General features: G+C 57.6%; 6 protein-coding genes across 6 annotated transcripts; 3 read left to right on the top strand and 3 right to left on the bottom strand.

The window, feature by feature from the left end:
- Positions 1–1,465: 1,465 nt before the first annotated feature.
- On the bottom strand, positions 1,466–4,251 carry SWA2 (auxilin-like clathrin-binding protein required for normal clathrin function; the record flags this gene model as incomplete). The annotated part of the gene is made up of 2 exons (XM_064807089.1): positions 1,466–1,567; positions 1,648–4,251. 2 exons carry the CDS (start codon positions 4,249–4,251, stop codon positions 1,466–1,468), a joined length of 2,706 nt encoding a protein of 901 aa, XP_064654905.1.
- Positions 4,252–5,856: 1,605 nt separating this feature from the next.
- Positions 5,857–8,036, bottom strand: SEN2 (tRNA splicing endonuclease subunit sen2; the record flags this gene model as incomplete). The annotated part of the gene is made up of 2 exons (XM_064807088.1): positions 5,857–6,390; positions 6,729–8,036. The coding sequence occupies 2 exons, from the start codon at positions 8,034–8,036 to the stop codon at positions 5,857–5,859; spliced, it is 1,842 nt and encodes a 613-aa protein (XP_064654904.1).
- A 246-nt stretch (positions 8,037–8,282) lies between these two features.
- On the top strand, positions 8,283–10,100 carry LTR77_009861 (uncharacterized protein; the record flags this gene model as incomplete). The annotated part of the gene is made up of 1 exon (XM_064807087.1): positions 8,283–10,100. The coding sequence occupies one exon, from the start codon at positions 8,283–8,285 to the stop codon at positions 10,098–10,100; it is 1,818 nt and encodes a 605-aa protein (XP_064654903.1).
- Positions 10,101–10,579: 479 nt separating this feature from the next.
- On the bottom strand, positions 10,580–11,510 carry PRE6 (Proteasome subunit alpha type-4; the record flags this gene model as incomplete). Its single annotated transcript, XM_064807086.1, has 3 exons — positions 10,580–10,922; positions 10,980–11,427; positions 11,480–11,510. The coding sequence occupies 3 exons, from the start codon at positions 11,508–11,510 to the stop codon at positions 10,580–10,582; spliced, it is 822 nt and encodes a 273-aa protein (XP_064654902.1).
- A 534-nt stretch (positions 11,511–12,044) lies between these two features.
- DLD2 (D-lactate ferricytochrome c oxidoreductase) lies at positions 12,045–13,788 on the top strand (the record flags this gene model as incomplete). Its single annotated transcript, XM_064807085.1, has 2 exons — positions 12,045–13,700; positions 13,756–13,788. The coding sequence occupies 2 exons, from the start codon at positions 12,045–12,047 to the stop codon at positions 13,786–13,788; spliced, it is 1,689 nt and encodes a 562-aa protein (XP_064654901.1).
- A 1,155-nt stretch (positions 13,789–14,943) lies between these two features.
- On the top strand, positions 14,944–17,103 carry LTR77_009858 (uncharacterized protein; the record flags this gene model as incomplete). The annotated part of the gene is made up of 3 exons (XM_064807084.1): positions 14,944–16,717; positions 16,790–16,929; positions 17,020–17,103. The coding sequence occupies 3 exons, from the start codon at positions 14,944–14,946 to the stop codon at positions 17,101–17,103; spliced, it is 1,998 nt and encodes a 665-aa protein (XP_064654900.1).
- Between the last annotated feature and the right edge of the window lie 101 nt (positions 17,104–17,204).

Below are 17,204 nucleotides of genomic sequence, written 5' to 3'. Positions count from 1 at the left end.
AAAAGTTGTGAGGATGTCTGAGCTTGCGAAGAAGATAGAAAGTTAGTTGAGTACAGTGCGAACAATTCTTATATCTGGTGGGTGGGAGGGTGGTAAGCAACATGATGACCACTACAGACAGCGCGATTGCTTACCTGGATGAAGATAAACGCCATATGCGGTCATCAAAGCCGTATCACAGCCGGTAGATCGATCCTCTCAACAGTATACTCGAGTGGCCCGCACTCGCTCAATCGGTTTTCATGTATATGGTGGTAAGATCGGCTGTAGAGGACTTGCCGAAGAGAGAGATACCTATAGGCCGCTTCCGGCTGGCGTTCTTGTCTACGTTTGAGATGCATGCATTCCGTAGCCCTTGATACGACGATGCATCACGTGGTGAAGCTGGAGCGGGAACGAAGGTGGCGAACGCAGATTGTATTGAGGACCGTAGCTGATGAGACCACCACAGTCATTGCAGTCTCTGGACCATAGAGCAACTCTACCATGTTGATGGAAGTGGCTTTTCCTATTCCACGCACACCAGCCTGACTGACTGAGCCGGAGGCAGGGTACGAAAACGCCCATTCAGATTGTCCGGACTTTGAACCTATGTTGTTCCATGTCAGCTTGTCCTCATATCACAGCTGTCCGAGGAATGCCTACATGATATATATACCCGGTCTCGGTAGCACAGTACTCGTCGCTATAGGAATACAGAGTGCAATCACCGTAGTCCGACGGGGCGTCTCCGGGCCACTAGGCGGGCCCGTGGCGTGCGTAGAAGTACGAGAACGCGGTATGCGCTCGCCCATCGTCCCAATTTTTGCACTGGCCATCGGCCTTAACGACGTTGCGATCCTGTACGTAGTCGAAGCTGAAGGGCTTGCCTTCGCATTTGGCCTCCGGGTTATCGTAACGGTTGATGCTGATGTGAAAGTCGAAGAAAGGGAGAAGTCCCCTCGACTCGATCTTGCGGGTTGCGGGGCGTCCTGCGACTAGCGAGAGAAGTGTGGCCACGAGCGCGGTCTTGAATGGTGCAATCAAGGTGGAAGCCTGTAAAAGCTGGAAGCGTGCAGACGTCTGAAAGGTGCGATGAATTTGTGCGAATTCCTGAGCCTTTGGGGAAAATGGCGAGTAGGTGGACAGCTTGGGCAAGCATCATATACTGTCCATGGAATTGAGGTAAGCAACATGATGACAACTAGCAGCGGGGCGATTGCGTACCGGAATAAGTCCGGAAGCCAGGTCAATCGTTTGAGCAGTCCTCCCGAGAGGTCTGTACACAATCAAGCGCATTTGTGAGCTCGTCGCAAGTGAACATGTGCATTGGCGAGGTGCTGATGCAACAAGATGCCACAGGACCTGATCAGGACAAGAGCCAAGGAGATGAAAGCAAATCAAGATGGGATCAAAGTATGACCTCGGTACCAAAGTATTGGACCGACCACTACCCGATGAATTAATGCTTACAAGCTCCACCATCTCAAAGTTTATTCTCGGTCTTGAACTTGTCCCATGCCTCGTTAAGCGTGCTGAACACAGCGGCGCTGACCATACGTTGCTCGGTGGTGGCATCTTGCGGGATCTGCAAAGCGTGTCAGAAAGGCTCTGCATGTACCGGGCCATCGTGTCCGCTCGACCGCCTTGATGGATGAAGGGGCTTACCTTGTCAGGGTGCACCTTACCAATCGCCTTCATATAGACGATCTTCACCCTTGCTGGCATGACCAGGTCCGACATCCCGACCTTCTTCCACCCAGCCTCCGGCCACAACACAAGATCCATGCTCTGCAACAAAGCTCTCAGGTTGTCACTCTTTCCACCCTTCCATGCCGTCAGCTTCGCGTCCACACTGTCACCGAGAGCGAACTTCTCGTCCTCTTCCCGATTCGCCTGTGCATTGGCGGCTCGCAACTTCTTGACCGCGTCTGCCGATGATGCAGAAGACAAGGTTGGCCGCTGTTGAGTGTTGCCCAAAGACTTCGTCGGCACTTTTGCGGCCGATGTACGAGTCGGCGCTGTAGGTTTCGCAGCTGCTGGTGGCTTCGGTGCTGCTGCCTTCTCACATCGGTCTCTGCCCCGCAGGCTGACAGTCCCTCCCACCCCTGCTTCAACAGCTTGCCGCCACACCGCAGCGGCATCATTGTATTTCTCCATGTGCTCCAGAGCTTCCGCCTTGCGCATGAGAGCTTTGCCATAGAACTCCTTCATCTCCTTGACCCCTTCGCCAACTCCAAGCTCGATGCTCTCGCCCGTGCCTTGGCTCGGCCCAATAACCTCAAGGGCGCGTTCGGCGTCCGAGACAGCAACCTTGGCGTCGCCAGTCTTGAGTGCTGTAAGGGACCGGTTGCTGAGGATCACAATTGTGATGGGATGGCCAGTCGGCAGTGGCATGAGAGCGGCAGTGTACGACTCGTGCGCAGCAGCATAGTCGCCTCGTTTGAAGTGCTCGCCACCGGTCTTCCGATGAGTCGCTGCGGCCTGCAGCGCGGTAGGCGACACGGCGGGGACTGTTCTTTGTGGCGCTTTGGGCCTTTGAGGAATCGGCGCTGGCGAAGGTCTTGAGGCTGGCACTGGCCTTGCGGAGGACGTCGCATTTGGCGGGACCTTGGCTGCGGGAGGCACTGACTCCGAGCTGAAGAGATCGACGTCCTTGTCGGCCTTCTGCTCAGGCTCGGGCGGGGGCTGGGCTGTCGGTCGTTTCCGGCGGGCGGGGCTCACATACGCCTGAGCAGTTTGTTCTTCGACTGCCTGTCGGCTGAGCTTCATCGCTGGCCGCCGATCGGAGGGAGTTGCTGTAGGCTGCGCAAGGTTGGGCCGCGCCGGTCGGGTCGGTAATGCTTCCGCCGGCGAACGCCCTCTGCTCGATGGATGTGACGGTGGCGATGGCCGCTTCATCCTTTCGCTGTTCTCGCGAGGGCCGTCAAGTGCAGCAGCCTCGTCAGTGAGTCCTGCTGCAAACGTGCGAGGTTTTGGTGCTGGAGCGTTTGGTTGACGTCGCCGCGGTGGATCCGATTCGACGTTCGGGTCTCGCATCCATTTTGGTTGGCTTGTATCTCCACCACCGGGCTCTTGTTGAAGTTCTGCAATGGTCCTGGCCATCTGTTTCTGACTGGCCTTCCACAATGAGTTTGCAGATTTCCACACCTTGCTTCCAAGCTCCTGAGCAACATGTGCCGCATCTTTGTCTCCATTCACTCCTTCACGCTGCCTCGCTGCGGAGTTCGACCGACCACCATCTTGGCTGCGCATCCATGCTGGTGTGTCCGCTCGTTCATCGCGCTGTCTTCGCTGCGGCGACCGGCTGCTGACTTGTGGACTTCGTGTGCGTGAAGCTGGTGTCTCGCCTCTCGCTTTCTGCCTCGACTCTTCGTGAGCTTGCTGGAGTAGCCAGCCAACTGCACCCTGGACATTGCCACCCGTCTCGCTCAACGCAATCCTCGCCGTGTCCACCGGAAATCCCATGTCTACCAACTCGGCCAGCGCTCGATCTTTCGGTGCCGCAGCAAGCTCGTCCTGCTCGTGCTCTGGCTCGTTCGAAGGCCGCCTCCTGTCACTGCCAAGCATATGCTCCTGCGAAGACTCGTCCGGGGCCTGCGACTGGGTTTGTGGGATTGGCGTCACCGGTTTCCCAAGGTCACCCAGTATGTCGTCGTCCTCATTGGTAGCTTCAGGTTTGGGCGCAGTAGCATGCCCATTGCTGGGGGAACGCACGCTGCCGAGGCCGAAGAGGTCGTCATCTCCTTCCACAGCCGCGCTGGGGGCTGATCTCGTTGGCATTGATTGCTGCGCAAACGCTGGTGTATTCCTGCCACTCGCACCAGCAGATGATGGCGGCGGCGAGAGGTGGCTGGCTGCATCGACCGGTGCGTCCTTGTTGAAGGCCGCCAGTATATCGTCATCGTCTTCCACAGGCGCTGCCGGACTTGGTTGTCGCTGAGCCGGTGTGGATCGACCACTACCCAATGTTTCCCAAAGCTGTGAACTCTGCTCTTGTTGTCTGCGCCTCTCCTCGATCAATTGTTTCTGTCGCTCTTGCATGGACACATTGGTGGTAGGCCTTTGAGTCTTGGGACCGAGAAGGTTGCCGAAGGAGTCATGGTTGGCCGGAGTCGTGGGTTTGGGGACGTTGGCCGCACTCGAAGGTCTGCTGAGATTGGCGGGTGACGCAGTGCCGGATCCTGGGAGCTGTGCCGGTCTATAGCCGCTGTAGGGTGTCGGTGGCACAGACGGCTTGTTGCGCCAGTCTTCTCCAAGAAGGTCGTCCATCACGGCGCACCCACAGGCTGAGTTGTTATCATGATCGGGCGTTTCGAAGTCGGAGAAGGTTGCCAGTGTTTGAAGTCGAGGCAAGGTCGACCTGGAATCAAGTTTCTCCGAAGCCGGCTGATCTCTTGGCATGAAGATGACTGTGCTTTTCGTCTTGTCCCGGAACACCGCTCTCCAGCATCAGAGATGGTGCGCGGCTCGAGCTATCGATGCATTCTCGTCTCTCGAGGCTCTCAACAACTCCTCCAGCAGCTCCAGCAGGCTCTGAGACTTCTCATTCCGCCCGAGATGGTGTCGTTGACCCGCTGGACCTTCAGAATGGCGTACCATGGACTTCAAGCTCTTTCCACGGAGATATTTGCTAAAACGATGCAAGTATGGACGCTCTCCTGGCTTAGCAGCTTCCGTTGTTCGTCCTGGATGGGACTCAAGTGTTTTGACAGCGCCTGCGACCCGGAGATGGCAGTATTCGGTCGAGAGAACACCGGCAAGACTCGTCTGTGAGCAGGGCGGTGGGCGGCTTGCTGCCTTCTCCAGCTTCGCCTGAGCTGAGAAGCGTGATCAGCGTTTGGTGTACCGGCGCATTCGCATACTAGGTGATGGAGAAATCTGGTGTGAGTTTCGTTGATGCCGCGAGGGGAGTTGTCCGTCTCCAGCATCCCGTGAGTTGAGCAGAGTGGTCTTCGCTTGTTGTACTGGCGCGGTCACAGATCCGATAGTGGAGAACTCTGGTATGAGATTCGACGATACTCGATGGCATGCTGTCCGTCTCCAGCATCGCCTGAGCCGAGCAGTGTGGTGATCGCCCGCTGTACTGGCGCACACACAGTGTCGCAGTCGGAGAAGCTGTGGTCCGAAGCTCGGTAACAATGAGTTGCCTGTTGTCGTCTCCAGCATCGCCAGAGCTGAGAAGTTGGTCATGGTTCGCTTCACTGGCGCGGTCGCAGAGTCGGTGGTGGAGAAGTTCGTGGTGTGAGACTTGTTGATGCGAGCTGACGTGCTGTCCTCTCCAGCATCGCCTGAGCTAAGCAGTGTGGTGAACGCTCGGTGTACTGACGTAGTTGCAGAGTCGCCGTTGGAGAAGCTGTGGTCTGGGACTCAGTGAAAATGAGTGGCGTGCTGTCCGTCTCCAGCATCGCATGAGTTGAGTAGGGTGGTCATCACTCGCTGCACTGGCGTGGTCGCAGAGTCGTTGATCGAGAAGTTTGGTGTGAGACTCGTTGATGGTGGAAATGTCCAGTAAGTGATTGATGTTACAGCAAGAGCTCTTTGATTGAGGCTCGATCGCTGGGGCTTCGTCATGGGGATCGTGCATGTTTGATGGTGCAGTCGATTAGTGAGTTTGATGCAAGACAGGTCCATTAGTCTCCCCTCTGGCCCTTGATCATGCTGTGATGGCTGATTGCGATCAATAGATGAAGGACCAAAGGGGATCAATCTTTTGCGCTGCGTAAAAGCTGAACCGTGCAAAAGTTCAGGTCGAGGGGGCCCATGCCTCGCCTGGCCTAACAGAAGGTACTCTTCCCCCAGGTACGGGTACTCGCTACTGTTAGGACTTTCCGGACCCTGGGTACTATCCGGCATCATCATCTGCCCCGCAAGGTCTCACGATGATGATGTTGGCTGCCGCCGACGAACGGTGCCAAAGGCTTCGGAGGGTGACGGCTCCGAGCCAGAAGGAGGGTGATGAGGAGGGAGAGGAGCCAGCTCGACGGCCGGCTGTTGCTGTTGCTGCTGCTGCTTCTCCTTCTCCAGCGTCTTAGTATAGTCGGCCCAGACTATAATTTGGGTCCGAATGGCCCCCACGACAGCGAACACCACCTGGATGGCCGACTCGTACCACGGCCGCGGCGAACAGCCTGCTCTGACCGTGCTAAGAGCGACGGTCACGGCACCCACACCACCAAGCAGGGCAAACAGAAGGACCTTCTTCGAGGCCGCCGGCGAATAGATGTCGCTGATCGACCGGACGAAATGCGCAAAAAGGAGGTACAAGATGATAGCGCCCCAGAGCACGTCGATCACGAGCAACGCGTGAGCGTCACAGAGAACGCCGGAAAAAGTCGTATTCTGACTGATGGCGAAGCCATCACCGCCGACCTTGGGTATTACTGATGGTTCCGCCATCTCGACGATCAGCTACAAGAAGGTTTTGTATGACGGCGACAATCACGTGCGACAGGGCGTTTGTTGTTGTTGTTGCTGCTGCTGCTGACTGTCGGTGCTGCTGAAAGTCGAAAAGAAGAAAGAAAACAGTCAGAAAAGTCTGCAAGTATGAGCGCTTCACTAGCGCGCCTTCCTCTAAAACAAACAGCAGGTAGCAACGACGACGGACAGCGTCAGAGGCAGTCGCGACGACGCCACTTCAATCCCTGGAGGATACTGAACGTCAAAATTGAAGAAAATTGCAAAATAGTGCTACAGACTCAGTCCCGACTCCTATTAGCAACCCACCTCCTGATCACAAACTCCCTCACCTTATACCTCCCGAACACCTCACCCACCCCACCCTCCCAATCCACCTCAAACGGACTCGGTACCTCCACATAAGCCAACACCAACGTCTTCTTCACCTGCCCCTGCACGCGATTCACACAATGCAACCACCACCAGTCCTTCTCCCCCTGCACCCTTCTCTGCCCTCTCCCACCGGGCGAGTTCCAGTAGCGATGCGAGTAAGACGGCATGACGAGGACGGCAAACTCAGCGTGCGAGAAGACCGGGCCGCGGTTGTAGAGGAGGTAGTCGGCGCCGAATTTCACGCCGGGGCGGACGACCCAGCCCAGGGAGCGGAAGTGGTGGTAAGTGATGTAGGAGAGGAGGAAGGGGTCGTCGGGGGCCGGATGGCAAGTTGAAGGCGGGAAGGTGGAGTGTTGGGCGAAGAGGCTGAGGAGGGTTGTTGCGGTGTAGACTGAAGGTGGCGGCTTGGTGGAGGTGGGTGGCGATTGTGGTGGGAGGATGGTGAGGACACCGAGGGCATAGGATAGAAAGAAGGCTTCCTCGAGGGTGAGTTGGAGGTGTTCTTGGTTGTCAATGTTGGGCTCTGGAATTTCCTGGGCCTCGATAATCTCATTGGCCTTCTTCGCATCGTCCTTTTCCAAGTCGGCGGGAGTCTTCTCATGCAGAGGTTCGCTCACCGCATCAGTTTTCTGATCTTCCGCCAAAGTCTCGTCCTCTGCCTGAGCCTGAACCTCAGACTCTGCTACGTCTTCTTCCTTCACATCCACATCCTCCGCCTCCAGCTCACCCCTCTCCGCCAACCTCTGCCTCTCAATCTTCTCCCTCTCCGCCCTCGCCCTCTCCAACTTGAACAACCTCCTTTCCTCCCTCCGCGCAATCGTAGCATCTTCCGCAGCCTTGCGGCCCCTGCTCCCGCGCATCTCACTCATCACACGCGCCTTCTCTCGCTCCAGCCAGCTAGGCTCACTCCGGCTCAAAGTCCCTTTGCCAAAGAAGCCCATCTCCCACAGCGCTCGCACATGCTTTGGATCTGTAACGTGCACTGATCGGGTTTCTAGTGAGAAATAGCCAACATACGGTTCCTCGGCATGAGATGTCGGCGGGTAAAGAAGATGGGATATCCAGGTGTATGCTATCCTTAGCAGAGAAATTGGGTTGGATGGGTGAAAAGCCGGCAGTGGGTGGATCTCGAGCGGCAACGGTTTTGAATGTATCTGAGCGAAACTGCAGCCTTTCTTCTTTGGTTTCGCTGGTCTGTCCTTGGGTTGGGTGGTGGTCGTCTCCTTCGGAGGCGATTGCCCATTCGCCGCCGGTAGGGTGGACATCTTAGAGCACAGTCCGTGACTTCACTGTACTGCAGGCCTCAATATTGCTGCTCATGGAATTCTACAATAACGCCTGAAAGTGAGAGTCATATGCCAACCAATTTCGAAGACCGAATTTGGCAGCTCGGCAAAACCTGCGCCGATTGCTGGGCGTCGGCAAGCCGAAGCACTAGCGCAACGGCGATATGAGTGATGAAAGCTGGGGTTGGAGTTTACCTAACGACATCTATCTACTGCACCCACGACATGTCTTCTGCAGCACGGTGGACGCTTCGCCTACCCAGGAGGCACATCACCTTCTCGACAGCTCCTGCGCGCAACAGCTTTCGAGCACCACAGCAGAAGCGATGGCTGCAACAACCCTCCCGATCCCTCCGCCGCGCAAAGGGTGTCCTAGCGCGATCCTCGAAGTCGCAAAGAGAGCGACAGATCAGATCTACCGCCGCACGCCCTCAGGGGCAACCTCAGCAGCAGAAGGGAAACGAAGAACAACGTCAGCCTGAACAGCAGCAGCCACCACAAGAGCAAGTTGGCCGCAACACCCAACTCGCCACCGCGCTCGCCGAGTCAGACACCTCAGATCTCGTCGCCGACGTCCACATCCCCGACGATGCAGGCGGTGTACTCCCACGCAACCACCCGGCGCTGGCGATTCTGGGCAATAGCAGTCTGGTTATCCAGCGCCAAATCGAGATGATGAACGTCATGCTCGGCTTCGAGCAGGCGAACCGATACATTATCATGGACGGACAAGGGCAGACACTAGGCTACATCGCAGAGCAAGACCACGGCATAGGCAGGACACTGGCAAGACAGCTGGCGCGCACACACCGCAGCTTCACAACGCACATCTTCGACGCCCAAGAGCGGGAAGTCCTGCGCATCCACCGCCCCTTCGCTTACATCAACAGCCGGATTCGGATCTACGACCCTGTGCCGGAAGGCGGATACACCGACACCGCAACCTCAACAGCTCTGCAAGGCGTCTCCGCCTCCTCAGCCATCTCCCAGAACTCCGTCGCCCAAACCTCCCCGCTCAAATTAGACGACATGCGCATCATAGGCGAAGCCCAACAACAATGGGCCCCGCTCCGCCGCAAATACAATCTCTTCACCTACCGCGCCCTCGAGCCCGCACCTTCCGACACCAGCACACCCCGTCTCGAATCAGGCGACAAGCCCGATACCTCCACCACAGCACTAACAGAACACACGGCCCCCGACCGCGAAATCGAAGCCGGCATGTCGCAGTTCGCGTCCATCAACGAGCCTTTCCTATCCTGGGATTTCACGCTCCGCGACGCCGACTCCCAGACCGTCGGTTCAGTAAACAGGAACTTCGTCGGTTTCGCGCGCGAAATCTTTACCGACACCGGCGTCTACGCTCTGCGAATGGACAGCGCGGCACAATCCTCGTCCCTCGAATCCGCGCAGGGCGAGGAGCTGGCGAAGTACGAACGCGACGCGACGGCCATGACGCTCGACCAGCGCGCTGTGATGTTGGCGACGGCCGTGAGCATCGACTTCGACTACTTCTCCCGACACTCGCACGCTGGCGGTGGAGGGTTCATGCCGTTGTGGTTCCCGGGTATGGGTGGTGGGGCGGCTGAAGGCGGGGCTGCTGGAGGTGCGGCGGGGGCAGGCGCAGGCGCAGCAGGCGAAGCTGGCGCTGTGGGAGCAGCTGAAGGCGCTGGAGCGGTCGGCGGTGCTGCCGGCCGAGGAGTCGCGGGCGCTGGCGCAGGGGCAGCGGAGAGCGGGATGGCGGGCGCGGGGACTATGGCGGGGTATGAAGCTATGCAGCGCGGTGCTTATGGACAACAGGGCGGAGCACCGCCAGATGATATGAGTCCGCAAGCCCCGGATGCTGGAGGCCCGGTGAATCAATTCGGCGAGACGCCCTTCGGGCAAGACCCATCACAGAACCAGCCGGGCAACGATGACGTCTGGGGTGAAGGGCAGGATCCTTGGGGCGGACAGGGGTCGAGCGGTGATGGAGGCGGAGGCGGAGGAGGAGAAGGTGGAGGTGGGTGGTTGGACACGCTTTCGGACTTCTTCGGTGATTGAATTGGTCGGTGGTGGGCGGTTGGGTGGTTGGGTACTCTCGGCTCCTTTCTTTTGCGTAACAGCGGCATTTCCATGGGAGGGTTGGGCATTTTCGGTATACCTGTGGGACGATAGATGGGACGGATGGGGGGGCATGAGTTATGATTGTATTACGATACCCGGGAGAGTGTATGAGTAGGTAACAGAAATGGCTCGCAGACAGTCATTGCAATATAGCCACGAGAGGTGTAGATGAGCACAAGGTTACTCTTCTCCTCTCATCACTTTCATTGGAATTGACCATGGTCTGTCTCGCTGTGCGTCCTGCGTACGAGCGAAACAAGAATTTGTGCTGTTGGAAGGAAATTGCGTCTTGTTGTTTTGAAGTCCTTGTGTTCGGCACGTAGCACCACGAATGCAGTTCGCCATGCTCGGTATATAGTACACGTGTACTACCACACAACGCCTCGCTATGCCCACGCCACTACTCCCTCACACCACTACTCCGCCCCACCCTCTCCAGCCGGCCGACTCGCAAGCACCTGCTCCCCACCCTGCGCCGTCCCTCCACCACCTCGTCCCGCCCTCCTCGTGTTCGCCTCTGCATCCTTGTCCGAATTAATCTTCTCGACAATCTTCTCAATCTCCTCGCCTGCCAGCATCTCGACTTCTTTCCCAGGCGCCATGATCGCGATCTCGATGTTCTTCGCGCCGGTCTGCACGACTTCGAGCAAGGATTTGATGGCGAGTTCGATGGTGTCGGGGCGGGAGAGGTCGTCTTTGTGGTTGCGCTCGAGAAATTCGCGGACGGTTTTGGAGGAGCGGCCGATGGCGTTGGCTTTCCTGTAGATGTCATTAGTAAACCGAGGTCAATGTAAGGTGGAGAGGGGGGATGCATACCACGCAGAGTAGATCCCAGAGGGCTCCGTTTGGTAGAGCCTAGGCACCTTGGTCCCCGGGTCAAACCCAACAACCAACGTGCTGATCCCAAACGGCCTCACACCTCCCGACTGCGTATACCGCTGCTGCACACCCGCAATGTGCTTGGTGATATACTCCACCGTCACGGGATCCTCGACCGTCAAGCGATGACTCTGCGCCTCTATCCTCGCCTTATCCACCAGAATCCGTGCATCGGCGTTGAGGCCGGCGAAGGCGAGACAGACGTGCGTGTCGACGAGCGAGATCTTGGAGGGCGTGATGCGCGTGTCTTGCAGCTTCATGGCGGAGCGCTTCTCGCAACCCAGGACGACGATGTCGCTGCCTTTGACGCCGACGGCGCAGGTGCCGCGTTTGACCGCTTCGAGGGCGTATTCGACTTGGAAGACGTGGCCGTCGGGGGAGAAGACTGATCATCGTTAGAAGGTAGGGGATTGGAGGATGTGGATGCGTTTGCCTACCGGACAGGGCTCGATCATATCCGCTCGCCATGTTGGAGGTTGTGAGCCCGTTGGCTCAGTGTATGGCTAGGATAGGCGCAGTATGGCGAGGTGTAGTCCTGGCGGGTTGAGGAGACCAAGTAGGCTTTCGTGGTCGTTAATGTGTTGATGCAAGGCGGCGAAGTTGGATGTTTCTCTAAGGTGTTCGAGCTCTCAAGGCGACTTCCAGACGCGAAAGCTCGCTAGTCTCGGGTCATCCCGTTCCTGCATGTAAACGCGATGTTGGAACTCTCAGACGTCTTCTACTTGCAATACAACCGAAGTTGCGTTACATTGAATACGTTGAATTGTATCGAACTGGCGAGCTCTTGAAATACTACTTGGTCCATCGCACAGTTGACGGTGGTGCTACAAGTCGATTGATAGGTATGGTCCAGTCTAGCCGGGTATATGGCGAAACATCCGTCATCGCAAGCCGATGCGGAGACCTTTGAGAGAAGCAATGTACATAATTTATCTTCCCTACGCTCGCCGGCCATTGTAACATTTCGTATCTTGGTGAATTCTGAACACGCCGCTGTTCAAAATGCCTCCCCTCCACCGCACACTGCCCGCCCTACGGCGTATACGCCTCGCCAACACCCGCTTCCAAACATGCTCTCGCCTCCAGACCTGTCGAAGTCCAGTATACTCCATCGCCCAACAGTCAAGATGGCAAGCTACCGCCGCCCACGAGGCGCAACCCACAGCCGACGAGGGCGACGCTTCGAAAGACACTCCCGTGAAAGAAATCCGCTACACCTCCGAGTCCTACCCACAAGTCCAAAGAGACTCGCGATTCAAAGAGCTATCTTCGGATGATGTCAAGGCGTTTCGAGACATACTGGGCAATGCCTCGAGTGCCATGGTCGATGGGCTCAGCGAGGACGCATCAGACGACATCGAAGGCTACAACGCAGACTGGATGAAGAAATACCGCGGCCATGCCCGTCTCGTCCTCAAACCCTCCAGCACAGAACAAGTCAGCAAGATCTTGAAATACTGCAACGACAACAGCATAGCCGTCAACCCGCAAGGCGGCAACACCGGGCTCGTGGGAGGTTCTGTCCCGGTGTTCGACGAAGTCATCATCAACCTCTCCCGCATGTCGCAGATCCGCTCCTTCGACGACGTCAGCGGTACTCTCGTCGTCGACGCCGGCGTCATCCTCGAGTCCGCTGATTCTTATCTCGCCGAACGCGGCTACATCTTCCCGCTCGACCTGGGCGCGAAGGGGTCTTGTCAGATCGGCGGCAACGTCGCGACCAACGCTGGTGGTCTGCGTCTCCTGCGCTACGGAAGCTTACACGGCAACGTCTTAGGCCTGGAAGCGGTCTTGCCGGACGGCACCATCATGGACGACCTCACCATGCTGCGCAAGAACAACACCGGCTACGACCTCAAACAGCTCTTCATCGGCGGCGAAGGCACCATCGGCATCGTCACTGGCGTGAGCATCATCTGTCCGCAGCGCAGCCCCGCGGTCAACGTCGCATACTTTGGGCTGGAATCGTACGAGAAATGCCAGCAAGCGTTCCGCGAAGCGAAGAAGCAGCTTTCTGAGATTCTTTCGGCGTTCGAGATGATGGACGGCAACTCGCAACTCCTCTACTCGCGGGCATCTGGTGCGAAGCTGCCGTTGGAAAGCGAGTACCCGTTCTACTGCCTCGTCGAGACGAGCGGTAGCAACACCGACCATGACAGTGAGAAATTGAACACGTTCCTCGAGCACGTCATGGGCGAGGAAATCGTCTCGGACGGCGTCGTCGCGGAGAACGAAACGCAGCTGCAATCCCTCTGGGCGTGCCGCGAGGGCGTCAGCGAGGCCAGCCAACACTTCGGCGGGGTCTACAAGTATGACCTGTCGATCCCGCTGCAAGAACTATACGGTATCGTGGCAGAGTGCCGGCAGCGGATGGAGGAGCAGGGACTCATGGGCGAGGGCGAGGACAAGCCGGTAGTGGATGTAGTGGGGTACGGACACATGGGAGATTCGAATCTGCATCTGAACGTGGCGTGTCGACGGTATGATAAAGCGGTGGAGAAGGCGCTGGAGCCGTGGGTGTATGAGTGGGTGAAGGAGAGGAAGGGAAGTATTAGTGCGGAGCATGGGCTGGGGTTGGCGAAGAAGGAGTTTATTGGGTACAGTCGGAGCGAGAACATGATTAAGCTGATGAAGCAGGTGAAGGATTTGTACGATCCGGTAAGTCGATACGCACGGACTTTTGGAACGAGCGGGTGCTGACTTCGAGGTGCAGAAGGGAATCATGAATCCGTACAAGTACCTCTGAGAGACATGTGCTGGGGTTGAAGAACAGGACGGAGGGAGCTGAAGTCAGTTGCATGAGAACCGCGCGCCTATCGCGGCGAGGAAAGTGCACAAAGCCGAGTCAGTGTGCATACATGTACAGAAGCGTGCTATAGCATGATCATGACCACGCGGTGGTTGGAGGACAGAAGGTCGATTGCGAGACAAGCGCTCGGCTGAGGGGCCCTCGTGATGGTTTAGTGGCTCCTTCTTATCGTTTGAGCCCCGCTAGATCTCCGCCGAGGGAGGGAGGAAGAGGATGTGAACGCTGGTTTGAAGCGGCATAACGATGTTGTATAAAGAAAGCGAAGTGTTGATATGTACACACACAACGATAGCACTGTAGATTGGGAAGTGCTGCTGTTGTGGGAGCCTGTCGTGATTCCTTCTTGGTTCTCACCTGCAGCTCGTCTGGTTTCATCGAGCATTCAAGCGGGCCGAGCTAGGTACATGACATGCTGTCCCAGTTGTCACCACTGTCCACTGCCCGCCCTGGCTCTATTCTCTACTTCCACTTCGGTGAACTCGACCATCTAAGCTGCCCAGTATAGCATGCCAGAATATCCCAGGCACATCACCAACAGAAGCATGCGGACAACGTCATAACTCACAGATCCGAAGTATTGCCGGACGTCTACCTCTACGCCTGCCTCATCGTGAGATCGACGAGTACGATCCAAGTTCTGTACATCTGGCGCTGCACTGACAAGAACATCAACCTTACCAACAACACTTGCCTCTGTGGTGGAGAGTCCAATGTCCCGTGTCCACTGAGGACATCCTGAGTGGACGTTGGCCGAGGAGCAGCCCGGCAGTCTACACACTGGATACCCATAGCCCTTCCACCAACGCCCCCCGACCCACTACCGACCACCCATCCGCCGATATCCCTTCAACAACCCAAGACGAGTATCACTCACCAGCAGCACCAGAATCTACAGCACCAGATCTACCCCCATCCGAAGTCCCGACCTCCAGCCACCCCACTCCCGCCCGCCCTCGCAAGCGACGTCGGCGGGAACCCCATACCTCCTCTCCTCAGCAGGGCACTACCTCCGCCACCTCCTCCAAGCCGCACCCCCGCAAGCGCCAACGGGCGTCCCCGGACGACACTCCCCCAGCCATCCCAGACCCGAGCATGCGGCAGGACCCTACCCACGAACTCCGACCCCGACCCTCGACCAACGGCTCCTCGCAGAATGGCTCCTCCCCGCACACCAACGGCGCGACGAAGAATGGCGTGGCAGCGGAGATGGAGACCAACGGCTACCACGGCACGAACGGCACAATGACTGTGGGAGGGCAGCAGAATACGTCTCCGTTCTATGGGCATGATAGAGAGGAGGTGACGAGGATCTTGCTGCAGAGTCTGAATGATCTGGGATATCATGGGGCGGCGAAGCAGTTGAGCAGTGACAGTGGGTTTGAGCTGGAGATACCGAGTGTCGCGGCTTTCAGACGGGCGGTGCTGGAGGGCGAGTGGGAGGAGGCGGAGGTGTTGTTGTTGGGGCAGGAGGAGGCAGAGGGTGGGGTTGCGTTGGGAGGTGGAAGGGCGGTTAGTCCGACGTGGCGAAAGAGCAGGTTGTCGGTCGGGAGTCAGAATGGATTTGCGAGGCACGGGCTGCCGTTATCGGACGGAGCGGACACGACTACGCTCAAGTTTCTGCTCCGGCAGCAGAAGTACCTCGAACTGCTGGAGGGTCGGGATCTCAATACTGCGCTGAACGTGTTGAGGAACGAGCTCACACCACTCAAGCGGGATGTTCCACGATTACACGCTCTGTCAGGGCTGCTGATGTGTCAATCAGAAGACGACCTCCGATCACAAGCAGAATGGGACGGCTCCCAAGGTTCCAGTCGAACCCATCTGCTCTCCGAGATCTCGCGCTCCATCTCCCCCTCCGTCATGATCCCCGAACATCGCCTCGCCACCCTCCTCTCCGAAGTCCAAGAACAGGAAATCCTCAACTGCCAATACCACAACACCACCGCCCAACCCAGCCTCTACACCTCCCACGCCTGCTCCGCCGACGACTTCCCCCTCCAACCCCTCACCGAGCTCCGCAACCACTCCGACGAAGTCTGGCACCTCCAATTCAGCCACGATGGCAGCATGCTCGCGACGGCGGGTAAGGATGGACTGGTATGCGTCTACGACACCGCGCGCTGGACTATTCGCCACGAGTTCCGCGAGCACGAGCGTAGTAACACGCCCGCCGGCGATCGCGGGGTCGTGTACGTGGCTTTCTCCCCGGATGATCAATACCTCATCTCCTGCTCGCAGAACAACGAGTTCGTCGTCGTGAACGTGCGGGATGGGCGACGAGTGGCAGTGGCGGATCACTTCGACTACCCTGTCTCGACAGCCGCGTGGCTGCCAGACTCCCAGACATTCGTCGTGGGGACGCAAGGCTCAAGAAGGCCTTTGGGACTGTACAGTTTGCGTGTGAGTAACGGTGGAGGTGGAGGCGGGGTGGTGCGGAATAACGAGATCCACTCGTTCCGCGTGCCGCCTTGGACGCCCTCTCCTTCTCGGAATGGGAATGGAAACGGAAACGGCAATGGGGACGCGGCGTCTACGTTCCGCATCTCCGACTGCGCCGTCTCCCCCGACGGGTCACGCTTAGCGGCTACGACGCTGGACAATAACCTCCTCCTCTACGACCTCCGCTCGCGCACCAAAGTGGCCGAGTGGCCGATGCAGGATAAATTGACCTCCGTTACTTTCTCCGCCGACGGGCGGGAAGTGCTGCTGAACATGAACGAAGGCCGCGTCTTCCTAGTGAACGTCGCTACCGGGGAAGTTGTCAGGTGGTTCGAGGGCGTAGCGCAGCGACAATTCGTCGTGCGGAGTTGTTTTGGCGGTGCCGGGTGGGAGGGCGAAGGGGGCTTTGTGGGGAGTGGGAGTGAAGGTCTGTCTTGCCATTTTCTATCACCAGTTTTAGGTTGGAAGGGTTTACTGACTGCTGGTGTGTGAAATGCAGATTCCCGAATCTACATCTGGCGCCGGCAAACGGGCCTCCAAGTCGCTGCGCTCGACGCGCACGCTTCGGGGGCGGTGAACGCGGTGGCGTGGCATCCGACGGATTTCTCGGTGCTGGCGAGCGCGGGGGATGATCGGAGGGTGAGGATGTGAGTTCCTTCTTTCGTCTCCCTTCTTGTCTCTTTATGGTGAGTTTGCTGGGCTGTCTGCTAATCATGTGGTGTGCTGTAGATGGACGAGCGCCACACGCCTCCGACAACAGGCACAAGCACAAGCGCCGCAGCTGGAGGCGGGGCCCGGGGCGTCGAGGAGTAGTTTGAGTCTTGGGGGGTGGGGGCGATAGCATTGATTGCTGGGGTGGACTATTAGATAGCTGTTGCGTTAGCTTTGGAACGAGAACGAGAATGCAAAGACTC

This window comes from Saxophila tyrrhenica (assembly GCF_035928015.1).
Source record: "Saxophila tyrrhenica strain CCFEE 5935 chromosome Unknown scaffold_19, whole genome shotgun sequence".
Classification (NCBI taxonomy): Eukaryota; Fungi; Ascomycota; class Dothideomycetes; order Mycosphaerellales; family Extremaceae; genus Saxophila; species Saxophila tyrrhenica.
This window is presented reverse-complemented; position numbering and strand designations above follow the sequence as displayed.